The sequence below is a fragment of the Xyrauchen texanus genome, chromosome 22, assembly GCF_025860055.1.
Source record: "Xyrauchen texanus isolate HMW12.3.18 chromosome 22, RBS_HiC_50CHRs, whole genome shotgun sequence".
NCBI classification, from domain to species: domain Eukaryota; kingdom Metazoa; phylum Chordata; class Actinopteri; order Cypriniformes; family Catostomidae; genus Xyrauchen; species Xyrauchen texanus.
In genome coordinates, this window is record NC_068297.1 from 4710143 (window position 1) to 4722912 (window position 12770).

Genomic DNA, 12770 nt, shown 5'->3' on the forward strand with positions numbered 1-12770 from the left:
AAATACGGGAGTTCATTCAGAAAATTTCTTCGAGCCGATGGTGCGTGTTTGCAATCTGCTGCGTTACTACACACCGAGTTCCTGCTATCCTCTGCTGCATGCTGTTGGATTCTGCGGCGCACAACAGTGGCTTTCTCCTGGTTGCGCGGCTGTGCACTTCCTGCCCCTGAGCGCATCGACAGTTGCAGATAGAAAGATCTCTCACGAGTCTTTCATTCATAAAAGAGTGATTTTATTTAAAGAGTAATTTCCTCTAAAAGAGCAAAAACACAGCGGCGTTGAGCGTCCTTTTCAGGGCAGCGTCTTTTTAAAGATGCCTTTCCGCCCCTGTGTTGTTTCTGGATCGTGATAGAGTACTCTCCGCTTCCGGCGGCCACAGGCGTTGTCTCGTGTGTCTGGGCAGCGATCACACCGAGGCTGCGTTTGTGGATGGTTCATGTTCTCATTGCGAGAACATGACCATGACAACGTTGCGGTCACGGCTTGCTTACAACCGTAAGCAAGCCACTCCAACCGCCCAGCGTCGCTCCTTCTTCCCACGGGATTGAGGGCGATGCGGCTGGCGATGGAGGTGATTTGAGGATGGCAGCGGGTGCAGCTCCGCCGGATGCGCCCCTCGGACCACCAGCGCCCCAGCACGCTCGTTGACTCCGTCCCGCTTCGAGGTGGCGGCGCTCGCCTCACAGCCAGTCTGCCTACCCTCTTGCGATGGAAGCAGATGAGTTCGCCGCGACATCGGGGCGTGGGCTCTGGCGCTGAGGGCTCCTCTGGGCTGCCGCCGGGCTTGCACGCCCAGCAGGAGGCCGGCAGCGCAGATGTCGATATGCTTTCCGGGCAGCCAATAGCGTGGGCCTGGATTGGAACCCTCCATCCTCCCGCAGCCATCACAGCTAGGCGATTGGTTTTTGAGCGTGGAGCCGCTCACAGCCTCGCCCCCAGTACCTTTCTTCCGGAGGTGCATGATGAGCTGGCGTCTTCGTGGAGAGCACCCCTCTCCACTGCGTCGTGCCACCTGCTCATCCGCCCTCGCCACCCTCGGCGGCGGGCGCCCGCGGTACACGGAGATCCCCAGGTGGATAGAGCTGTTGCGATCCATCTATGCCCGGAAGCACTACCACCTGGCGGGGCGCCCTGTACTCCCTTCCGGTCCTGTAGAGCAACATCCTCAGCTCACCGCTGAAGGCCTACAGCGCTACGGACGCGCCGCTTCGCCCTGCATGCCATGGCTCTCCTGCAGGTCCACCAAGCCAAGGCACTCCGCAACATGCACGGGGTGGCCCTGATCCCGACACGCTGCAGGAACTGTGCTCAGCGACCGACCTGCGCCCTGAGAGCGGCGAAGGTCACAGCGCGGGCACTTCGGGCAGGCGATGGCCACTCTGGTGGTCCAGGAACGTCAGCAATGGCTGGACTTGGTTGAGATGCGTGAAGCCGACAAGACTCGCTTCCTCAACGCCCCTGTCTCCCAGTTCGGCCTCTTCGGCGACACCGTGGAGGACTTTGCCCAGCAGTTCTCCCTGGTGAAGAAGCAGGCGGAGGCCATTTCTCACATCATGCCGCGCCGCAAGCCTGCCGCCACGGCCCAGGCCCCATCTGCTTCGCCGAGGCGTCCTCCTGCGACCAGAAGACCTTCTGCTCCGCCCCAACCTGGGCCCAGCTCTCAGCCCCAGCGTCGAGCAAACCGCAGGAAGCGTCGCCCCTGCCTCCACGGACCCGTCGAGGACCGGAAGGCTCCCAAGCGTCCCTGAGACAGCGGACCCAGAGGGGCGAAGTTAGCTCGGAGATGGTGAGACCGCTCCGTCCCCGGTGGAGGGCGGGAGGAGAATCTTGTGTTTTTCATTTGCCGCACCCCTGGCGGGGCTCGCGGTACCCAAATTCTCAATAAAAGAGCTATTTCCTTTACCTCTGGGTCACATGGCCCGCAAATGCCGTTCTCACGGCACTTGTGTTTCAGGCCTCAACAGTCCGGCGCCCAGGATGCGGTGCTCCGCCCTCAGCCCCACGACTGTTCCCGGCCGGCCGGTTCAGAGCGAGTCCAGAGGGCGCCCGACATCAGACCTCCTCCTCTGTCACGAACCCGCCCCTGCCAGGTGCGCGGAACAAGGTAAGTGCTTTGAGCTTATTCTCAGCACCAGAGCCTCGGGGCGCCACAGAGCCTCCCGACGCTGCGTTACCTGTTCCGCACCGCTCGCGAAGCCCGCCGGATGCGTCAAAATACTTGTCCCCTTGGTGCCCCTAGCACAGAGCGCAGAGGCATGGCTTTCTCTGCCCAGCTCGTCACGCTGGCTGCACCGGACCATTCGACTTCGATTCACGCCAATTCAGTTTGCCAGGTCTCCGCCCCCTTCCTGAAGCGTTCGTTCCTCCGCAGTGCACGGCGAACATGCCCTCTCCCTGCGCGAGAAATCGCCTCCCTTCTAATCAAGGACGCGATAGAGCCTGTCCCTCCAACCGAAACGAAGAAGGGTTTCTACAGCCCTTGCCGTTGTACCCAAGAAAGCGGTGGCATACGACCGATCTTGGACCTCGCGAGTTTTCAATCGGACCCTGTCCAAACTCCCGTTCAAAATGCTCACCCAGAAACAAATTCTATCTGGCGTTCGGCATCTAGATTGGTTCAGCGGTAGACCTGAAGGGCGGCGTACTTTCACGTCTCAATTAAGCCCTCGACACCGACCCTTTCTACGGTTAGCATTCGACGGCCAGGCGTATCAGTACAAGGTCCTCCCCTTGGCCTGTCTCTGTCCCCTCGCGTCTTCCACGAAGGTCGCAGAGGCGGCTCTTGCCCGCTCACGAGGGCGGGCATATGCATACTCAATTACCTCGACGATTGGCTCATTCTGGCCCCTCGCAGGAATTACTATGCGCACACAGAGACCAGGTGCTCGAGCACCTCCGCCGCTGGGGCTTCAGGTCAACTGGGAGAAGAGCAAGCTCACCCCAGTCCAGAGCATCTCTTTTCTCGGTTTGGAGTTAGACTCAGTCTCAATGACAGCACGTCTCTCCAGCGAGCGTGCTCAGTCAGTGCTGGAATGCCTCGCTTCCTTCAAGCCAGGCACCGTGGTCCCGTTGAAGCGTTTCCAACAGCTCCTGGGGCATATGGCATCCTCCGGCGGTCGGCGCCACTGGGGTTGATGCATATGAGACCACTTCAGCACTGGCTCCAGACTCGAGTCCTGAGGCGAGCATGGCGCCACGGCACGCGCGGCGTGGAAATTACCACTGCCTGCCTCCAAACCTTCAAACCCTGGACAGACCTCTGCTTTCTTCGGGCAGGGGTACCCTTGCAGCAGGTGTCCGTCGCGTTCTGGTTACAACCGACGCCTCCAAATTGGGTTGGGCGCCCGTGTGCAACGGCAGCGCAGCCGCAGGCCAGTGGAACCAAGGCCCGCTGCGCTGGCACATCAACTGCCTAGAGCTGCTGGCCGTTCGTCTTGCCCTGAAGAAATTTCTTCCGATGATTACGTGGCAAACATGTCCTGGTCAGGACAGACAGCACCACGGTGGTGGCTTACATAAACCGCCAAGGCGAGTACGCTCCCCACATGTCACAGCTTCGCCCGTCGTCTCCTCCTTTGGAGTCAGCAGCGACTGGAGTAAGCTGCGCGCCACTCACATCCCGGCAACCTCAATGTGATAGCGGACGGCTGTCAAGACAAACCTTGCCTGGCGGAGAGTGGAGGCTCCACCCCAATCGGTCCAGCTGATTTGGGACAGGTTAGGCAAGGCCCAGGTAGACCTGTTTGCCTCCCAGGAAACCTCCCACTGTCAGCTCTGGTATGCCCTCACAGAGGCTCCCCTGGGGACAGATGCTCTGGCTCACAGCTGGCCCGTGGGGCTGCTGCAAGTACGCTTTTCCCCAGTGAGCCTTCTTGCACAGGTGCTATGCAAGGTCAGGGAGGACAAGGAGCAAGTCACTCTGGTGGCCCCCTACTGGCCCAACCGGACGTGGTTTTCGGATCTCACGCTCCTTATGACAGCCCCTCCCTGGCGAATTCCCCTGAGGAAGGACCTTCTTTCTCAGGGGCCGGGGCACGCTCTGGCACCCGCGCCCAGACCTCTGGAAACTCCACGTCTGGTCCCTGGACGGGATCGCGGAGGGTCTAGCCGACCTACCTTTAGCCGTCATAGACACTATTAACCAAGCCAGAGCCCCTTCGACCAGGCATCTTTACGCCCTGAAGTGGCATCTGTTCGTGAACTGGTGTTCTTCCGAGCCGAAGACCCGCAGAAGTGCGCAGTTAGGTCAGTGCTCGTGTTTCTTCAGGAGAGGCTGGAGAGGAGGCTGTCCCCTCCACCCTCAAGGTGTATGTTGCTGCTATCGCGGCCCACCATGACACGGTAGACGGCAAGTCTCTTGGCAAGCACGACTTAATCGTCAGGTTCCTAAAAGGTGCCCGGAGGATGATTCCCTCCGGCCTAACCTATTTCCCTCCTGGGATCTCTCGGTCGATCCTGAGGGGACTCCGGAGACCCCCTTCGAGCAGCTTGACTCAGTTGGACTCAGGGCCCTCTCTCTCAAGACCGCCCTGCTGATCGCTTCGCCTCCATCAAGAGGGTCGGGGACCTGCATGCGTTCTCTGTTAGCGGCGCCTGCCTGGAGTTCGGTCCGGCAGACACTTTCGTGATCCTAAGACGCTGACCGGACTACGTGCCCAAGGTTCCTACCACACCCTTCAGGGATCAGGTGGTGAACCTGCAAGCGCTGCCCGGAGGAGGCAGACCCAGCCCTCTCACTGCTGTGTCCGATGCGTGCCTTACGTATTTACCTGGACCGCACACAGAGCACCAGGCGCTCTGAGCAGCTCTTCGTCTGCTTTGGGGGACAGCAGAAAGGAGCAGCTGTCTCCAAGCAGAGACTTCGCCCACTGGGTTGTCGATGCCATTTCCTGGCTTATCACACCCAGGCCGTGCCCCCCTTTGCGGGTCCGAGCCCACTCCACCAGGAGTGTTAGCGTCCTCATGGGCACTGGCTAGGGGCACTGCCCTAGCAGACATTTGTAGAGCTGCGGGCTGGGCAACACCTAACACTTTTGCGAGATTCTACAATCTCCGAGTTGAGTCAGTTTAGATCCCGTGTTCTCTCAGGTACCGAGCCCGTGAGAACTTCGGTGACACGCCCGACGATCTGACCGGGTGGATCGCTTGCACCCAGCCCTTCCCCTAACCAGGGAAACAGTGCGCCTTCTTCCCAGGAGATCCCAGGCTTGGGACACTGGTTGGCTCCTCCCTAGCCCTTGCGGGTCGCAGTTCTCTTGGAGGGACTCGCCGACCCAAACCACTGCGTGGTACCGCTAGCTACCCTGTACTGGTATAGGGGCCCCACAGGTAAGGCCTCCTGCTCGGACTCCCCTGTGTGTAAAACCACGGTTCTGTCCCCTCACGTGAGTTGGCCCGTGTTTCCCTTAGGCAGTCACAGCTGCCTCAGGTGCCGTGCTGTATGCTCCCCCTCTCTGAGGCTGGTGCTACCACCGCACTACTGTTCGCATAAGGCCTAGGTATAGGCCATGCGATGTATGTGCCACTCAAATTTGCCTCCCCTCCGGGTAGGTGTGGCCTCCGCAGGGTCTTCCCCGCCCTACCAAGGGCTAAGACCCCCTTCCCTCAATGCGTGTAAGGGCCTCGGCCGTAGTTGCTCTATCGCGAGAAACATAGAGAGAAAGAGGCCCAGCCAGGCTGGCCCGTTCCCATGTTGGCGGCCGTCACCTTGTTCCCTCCTCCGGGGTAGCGATAAGGAATCCTGATGGCTTAAATGGGGCATTGGGGAAGAGTGCGTCGCGGCTGATACAGTTGGTCATTCTGCACGTAGGAATACCTGCTGCGCTCCTGTATCAGCGGATCACGTACGCGGCTCAGCGCATGGCGCTTTTAAGTGGACCCCTAGTGTGGTTCTCTGACACAACGTAAGAGAGCGACAGAAGGAGAACGTCTAGGTTACGTATGTAACCTCAGTTCCCGATGGAGGAGCGAGGCGTTGTGTCCCCCTTGCCACGTCGCTGAGCCGAGCCCCTGTTGTGGCGGACCATTTCCGGCTCCTCAGAAAAATCCTGAATGAACTCCCGTATTTGCGCCGCTTAAATACCCGTATGTCGAGTAGGGACATGCAAATACTGGCTGCCAACTCTCATTGGCCTTTTTTCATAGTACAGAGGTGAATATCGGCGCTCAAGAGAGACCCCTAGTGTCGTTCTCTGACACAACGTCTCGTTCCCTCCATCGGGGAACTGAGGTTACATACGTAACCTAGACGTTTTACTCGTGATTTGTGTAAAAGTGAATAAAAGTAATTGTTGTTTTAATGCATTCAGTGTTCATTTAACCAGTAAACGATACATTGTGATACATTGCAACGAGCCACGTAAAAACATTTTGCAAAAATGTAGGTATGGTAACGTGCTTCTATGAGACCAGGTAGTTTGTAAACTTCCATGGCTCAAACCCGAGTTCAGTTCCAACTTGGTCGCAGCAGGCCTCTTTTCACGTCATATTATTTGGTTCCTAACCACAGTAGTCTACGTTTTTGCCAGGAACGTGATCTCTACTGTGAATTGAGTTCCAAAAAAATGCTTGCACACCAAAAAACAAACCAAACGCTGATGGCACACAGACTCGTGTCCGCAACAACATTTCTAGCGTGAAATGCCCCTTACCATGGTTGATTCTCAACATTTCCCATATGGGAAGTGTCTAGAGTTCTCTGTGTTTCATTTTTCTCCCGTTTACACAGCTGATGGAAAATGAAGTGTTATTTTGCAGGGTTATGACAGATGTGCATAGTGTTCCTGTATTTGATTGACACGCTCTTCGTTTTGTGTGGATTGAGAGTCTCTGTGATCCGGCATGAGTCTGCTGTACCTCGGCACTGGCCTTCTATGTTTTTTCTTTGGTGAAACAGTTTTGTGAACACTGTCGAAATACCATGGAAGTATAATGGAAGATGGAGATGGAAGAATATTCTTTCACCCTGCAACTTTATCCTCCTTGCCCCTCCTTTTACTCTACTCAATGACCTCTCTTTTTTTTTCTTTCTGCCAGCCCTTTGGGACAGTCCACTCTGTTCTAACATGGTACCATTATATTGGATTAAAATCCTCAGATACTATGGAAAACCCACAGAACAGAACTTCAAAACCAACTAGTTGATTAGCGATGTTGTCTACCAAGATACAAGTTAAGCTCAATCAACAGCATTTGTGGAATAATGTTGATAACCACAAAAATTATTTAGACGTTTATTTAAAAAGTGATTAATTAGTCACTTACAATGGAAGTAAATAGGACCAGTTCATAAACACTAAAATGCACACTATAGCCACAAGACGTGAACATTATATGTGTTAACATGTTTTTAGTGTCATAAAATCACTTCTATCGGGAAGACACGCAGGCTTGAGTGAGGTTTAAGATGTCATTTGTTTGTTGAATGTAAAACAGAAAAGTAATGTCTCTCTTTGGCGTAGGCCCCATCTGGCAGTCCGAGGGAGTTGTGCTCGGAACCGTCATATCCTGCAGGAGATAGGAGGCAGGGGCGAGGAGCCTATCCCTGTGCAGGACAGGGCTCAACTGGTGGTGGTGGGGTGGTGGAGGTTGCCGTGTTAGCACACTGAAACAGCAATGTGATAGATTGTGAGCAGACTTATAAAGCAACGGCTTACATGCGATTGGTTAGGAATTACCCAGCTAATGGTGTGATGATGAACAGCTGCTAGTCTTCCTGCTAGAACTACGATGTGCTTACATTTACTAACCTGATCTGTGTAAAGTTATATCCATTACCGGGAATACAGAGTTTCGTTTACACAACAGATTTTTTTTATATTGCATATACTTTATCACAGATTGTGTTAATAAGCGATGCTGTCAAATTAAAATCATGTTAACACATGTTTATGACTTTTGGCTATACCTTTAATATTTTGGCCCCATTCACTTCTATTGTTAGTGCCTTAATGTAACTGTGATTTTGTGCTATAAATAAATAAATAAAGTAAGAATAAAGTAGAGTAAGAAAAAATATTTTTTTTGTGGGAATCAACATTACACCACAAATGCTGTCGATTGAGCTTAACTTGTATTGAACCTGGAACAATCCTTTAATAATTTTCCGGCAGAGGGGATTTAAAGGGGTGAATTAGTGTGCTGACATTAATTGTAAGACAGTTGGCATGGTAAAGCCCTATCTTAGACGTTACATCTCTTAATTTATTTTCAAAGCACTAAACTATAAAGCTACAGCCATCAAAATGCCGCTTCTATACCAAATGCAACTCTTCCACAATACATTTTGGACCCACTTTATATTAGGTGCATTTAACTACTTATATACAATGTACTTATTATGTATTGTTGCATTGTACTTACATTTAAAATACCTGCATTTATTATATCTTTAGTTACACTGTTAACCTTACCCCAAACCCTAAACCTATCCCTTCCCCAACCCTTACCCTAAAACCTTACTGTACCCCCAAAACCTACCTCTAAACCTACCTGTACATCAAGCTCAGTAGCAGAAATGTGAATTTTGTGAGAATGTTGAAGAACAGGATGTAGTTACACAATTAGTACATGTATTGTCAGTATTTTAATGTTAGTACATTGTAGTTAAAGACACCTAATATAAAGTGGGACGTACATTTTTAAGGCAATTATTGCTACACTTTTTACTTAATTATGCAGAATCCAAACATCTCTGTTCATTTGTAGACTTTAGGATTTTTACCAAGAACCCTATTGAAATACTACGCATTCTTGGATTTAGTCTATTCAGTTTTTTTACATGTTGTTCTGTGTACAAAAGCAGATGGGCCTTTTTTTTTCCAACGTCTTGAGCCTTGAACGCTGCATATATAAGACAGTGTGTCAATAAAAAAAATGACATTTTAAGTCACCTATTTTGATCTTGTTTACATTGAAAAACAATTCTAAAACAGCACAAATGGACGCAAAAGTGTCCTCTTTGTGAACGTCCCCTAATCATGCAGGTTCCAGACTAACTAGTTGACTAGTCGTTCAGTTCAGACAACCCACCGACTTGTCAAAGTTTAAAAACATATCGTTTTGTACATTCCTGATAGGATTTCCTGGACCAAACAAATAGGAGAACATATCCGGCAAACGTTCAGCTGTCCTCCAGCCAGACAGATTGTAAGGGAGCTTGACAGGGCCTCCCTTACAATCTTACAAAATTTAAGACAATATGCGAAACAACAGTCAGGTTCAGCGGTGCTGTTTTGTACGTGCACCCGAAGCAGCCCTGCTTACAAACCTGACACATTTTCAATCATATCGGCGATTCCCTGGAAATCACGGAAAGGCCACGTCGGAGCATTTTATGAAGTACAATGCAGCAGATGGGAATTTGTTTTCCCAACATGTGCGGAATAGGGTATTTTTTAAGGAGAATGCGTGGTGTAGGGGTAATATAGTCGGCTTTGAAAAATGGACCAAATCTTCCTCCGCTGTCTACAATATATATTGCCTTTTACGGCCATGAAACAAAATCAAAATGGGCCCACATTGGGCCGTGGAGACATAGTGCTTTATGTGTGTGTGTGTTGGCGTGTTGCGTGTGTAGGTTGTTTTCATTCAGTGGTGGTAGAATGGCATCACTCTCCATACTTCCTTTTTAAATGTATTGTGCTAAATGAATTGTAGCCTGTAGAAGTTTGTAAATTGCAAGGCATCAATCTAGCAGAGATTGAGAAAGGAACACTGCTATGCTCACACCTGTCTGATATCAGTCCTTTGCTGTTAAAATCTCGCTTTTCAATTCCTCCCCATTTATCCTCCTGCAACCTCCGGTGTTTAACAGCGATCATGAAGAGCCCTTAACGAATAAAAGCTCTTTAGCATTCAAGTGCCACAGATGAATATGTGAATGAGGATGTTTACGCCGAGCAATTAGGACGTCACCCACTATCTTTAGCGCATCACGGTGGAGATGAGCCTGAAATCAATACCTCAAAATGTTTTTCTCTTTTTAAAAATAAATAAATGCAACATTCTTAAAATCAGTCAATAAACATTCAACATTAAATCCAGGGATTTGCAACGATTAAATTTGAGAGACGTACAACATGAATCCTAAATGTTTTGCGTGTACTGTAAGCACAAATAACAATTTTTATTGATTTATTTTTTATCAAAAAGTGAATAAAACGCCCAAGAATCTTGTCTTTCCAATATAAACTTGTCATAAGAATTGCATTATGTGGTGTAAATATTACTCATACTGGTTTCTAACCTCATAAAATATCAAACAAAAATTCACTGATGTCTTATTCATTTTATAAGTGAATATTTTATCAGCTCGTACACTTTTATTGGCTTTTGAGAATTCCAGAGTTTTCCATGTAGGCTCATTTCCAACTGCTTTTTTCCCCATCATTCAACTCTTGTAGCATTACATCAGATCTGAGCCATTAGTTCATTTCACCAGTTTAATGTGTTATTTGTTTTATTTATTTAGTCAAGTGTCACTGGAACATCCCAAACCATATATTGCTTTATGATGTTATCAATTGTACTGGATTTTCATCATAGTTGTACACATAAATGTTGCTAGTGTGTAGTTACGCATTACGGCCGTTAAGAGCTTTTCCACGTTTTTCCACAGCGAGCCATACTGGGAGAGATCTGCTAATGCCAGCTCCTGTTCTGCCAGTAGGCCCAAGACACTCCACCTTGGAGGGCAACAACATACCTCATCGCCATGGTAATCCATCCCTTCTCCCATGTCCCAGTAGATATCACACGAGATGCACTGATATGAATTATAGCATATTTCACAATACATATACTGTAGTTCCTAAACATCTTAAATTATATAGTTTCTGTATTTTACATGTAGTCCTTCGTCATAAATGCATAAGAGGTTCCTTTGTGCAGAATCAATTTGGTAAATATAATTACCACGTCATTGTCCTCTCCACTGACAGTGACGAGATATCACTGAAATATGTTGTAGGTAAAACTGTATAAGACTTCCCAGCATTTCTATTAGTTTTTTCTAAATATCACATTCCTTTAGCAAAGTTTTAATAACACTGTCCTTGCTCTCCATTACAGAAATTTGACCATGATAACTTTAGTTTCTGCCAGATTATAATTGTTACTACATTTATTATTACAGCTGTAAAACTCTGGTAACTTGTACTGTGTTCATATCAAATGGAGATCATTTGGTAATATTTAAAAAGGTTTCAGACTAAAAAACAGAAAACTCTGAATTTTATGAATGCCTTATGAATCCAACTTCCCTCACTTCTCCATTGTCTTGCAAAAACAATCAAAATGGCAGTAGCTTAAACACTTTTTACATTTGTATTATTGAATTTTAATGTAGCAAGTATTGCCTGTCTATAATTAAGGACTTTCTTTGTTCTTCCATATTTAGCAAAAATGAAGTATACTGTATGTAGTAATAAAACAGTGTTGGGGAAGCTACTTTGAAACTGTAGTTTCCTTAGCTACAAACTACTATTAAAACTACAACACTACAAGCTACTAACAAAAAGTAGCTAAAAGTAACAATAAGTATACTTTATATATAATAAATATATATATATATATATACACACTACTAGTCAAAAGTTTTGAAACATATTTTAGAATAATAGTGAAGTCATCAAAACTATGGAATAACATAAATGGAACTATGGGAATTATGTTGTGACTAAACAAAATCCAAAATAAATCAAAATCTGGGTTATATTTTAGCATCTTCAATGTAGCCACCCTCCCAAACTTCTTGTGGTATCACACTGGGATGCTTTTTAAACAGTATTGAAGGAGTTCCCATCTATATTGGGCACTTATTGGCTCCTTTTCTTTCTTATTCGGTCGAAGTCATCAATTAAAAAAAAAAAATGTTGTGTATATATATAGTATATATATATATATATATATATATATATATATATATATACACATATATATATATATATATGTATACATACAGTTAAGCCAGAAGTTTACATACGCTTAGGTTGAAGTCATTAAAACTATTCTTTAACCCCTCCACAGATTTAATATTAGCAAACTATAGTTTTGGCAAGTAATTTAGGACATCTGCTTTTTGCATGACACAAGTCATCTTTCCAACAATTGTTAACAGACAGATAATTTCACTTTTAATTGACTATATCACAATTCCAGTGGGTCAGAAGTTTACATACACCAAGTTAACTGTGCCTTTAAGCAGCTTTGAAAATTCCAGAAATGATGTCAAGCCTTTAGTTAATTAGCCAGTTAGATTCTAATAGGAGGTGTACTGAATTGGAGGTGTACCTGTGGATGTATTTTAAGGCCTACCTTCAAACTCAGTGCATCTTTGCTTGACATCACATGAAAATCAGAAGAAATCAGCCAAAACCTCAGAAAAAAATTGTGGACCTTGACAATTTTGGTTCATCCTTGGGAGCAATTTCCAAATGCCTGAAGGTACCACCTTCATCTGAACAAACAATAGTACACAAGTATAAACACCATGGAACCACACAGCCATCATACCGCTCAGGAAGGAGACGCATTCTGTCTCCTAGAGATGAATGTATTTTGGTACGAAAAGTTCAAATCAATCCCAGAACAACAGCAAAGGACCTTGTGAAGATGCTGGAGGAACCAGGTAGACAAGTATCTATATCCACAGCAAAACGAGTCCTATATTGACATAACCGGAAAGGCTGCTCAGCATGGAAGAATCCACTGCTCTGAAACTACCATAAAAAAGCCAGGCTACAGTTTGCAAGTGCACATGGGGAGAAATA

At 47.8% G+C, this 12770-nt stretch overlaps 1 protein-coding gene across 2 annotated transcripts in view; it reads left to right on the plus strand.

Moving 5' to 3' along the window:
- LOC127662150 (neuronal PAS domain-containing protein 3-like) overlaps positions 1-12770 on the plus strand; it is a 354219-nt gene that overhangs the window by 74804 nt on the left and 266645 nt on the right. For both annotated transcript variants that reach the window (XM_052153191.1, XM_052153192.1), the window contains exon 2: positions 10619-10717. In XM_052153191.1, the coding sequence (XP_052009151.1) occupies positions 10619-10717 (99 nt within the window). The remainder of the gene's footprint in view (positions 1-10618; positions 10718-12770) is intronic.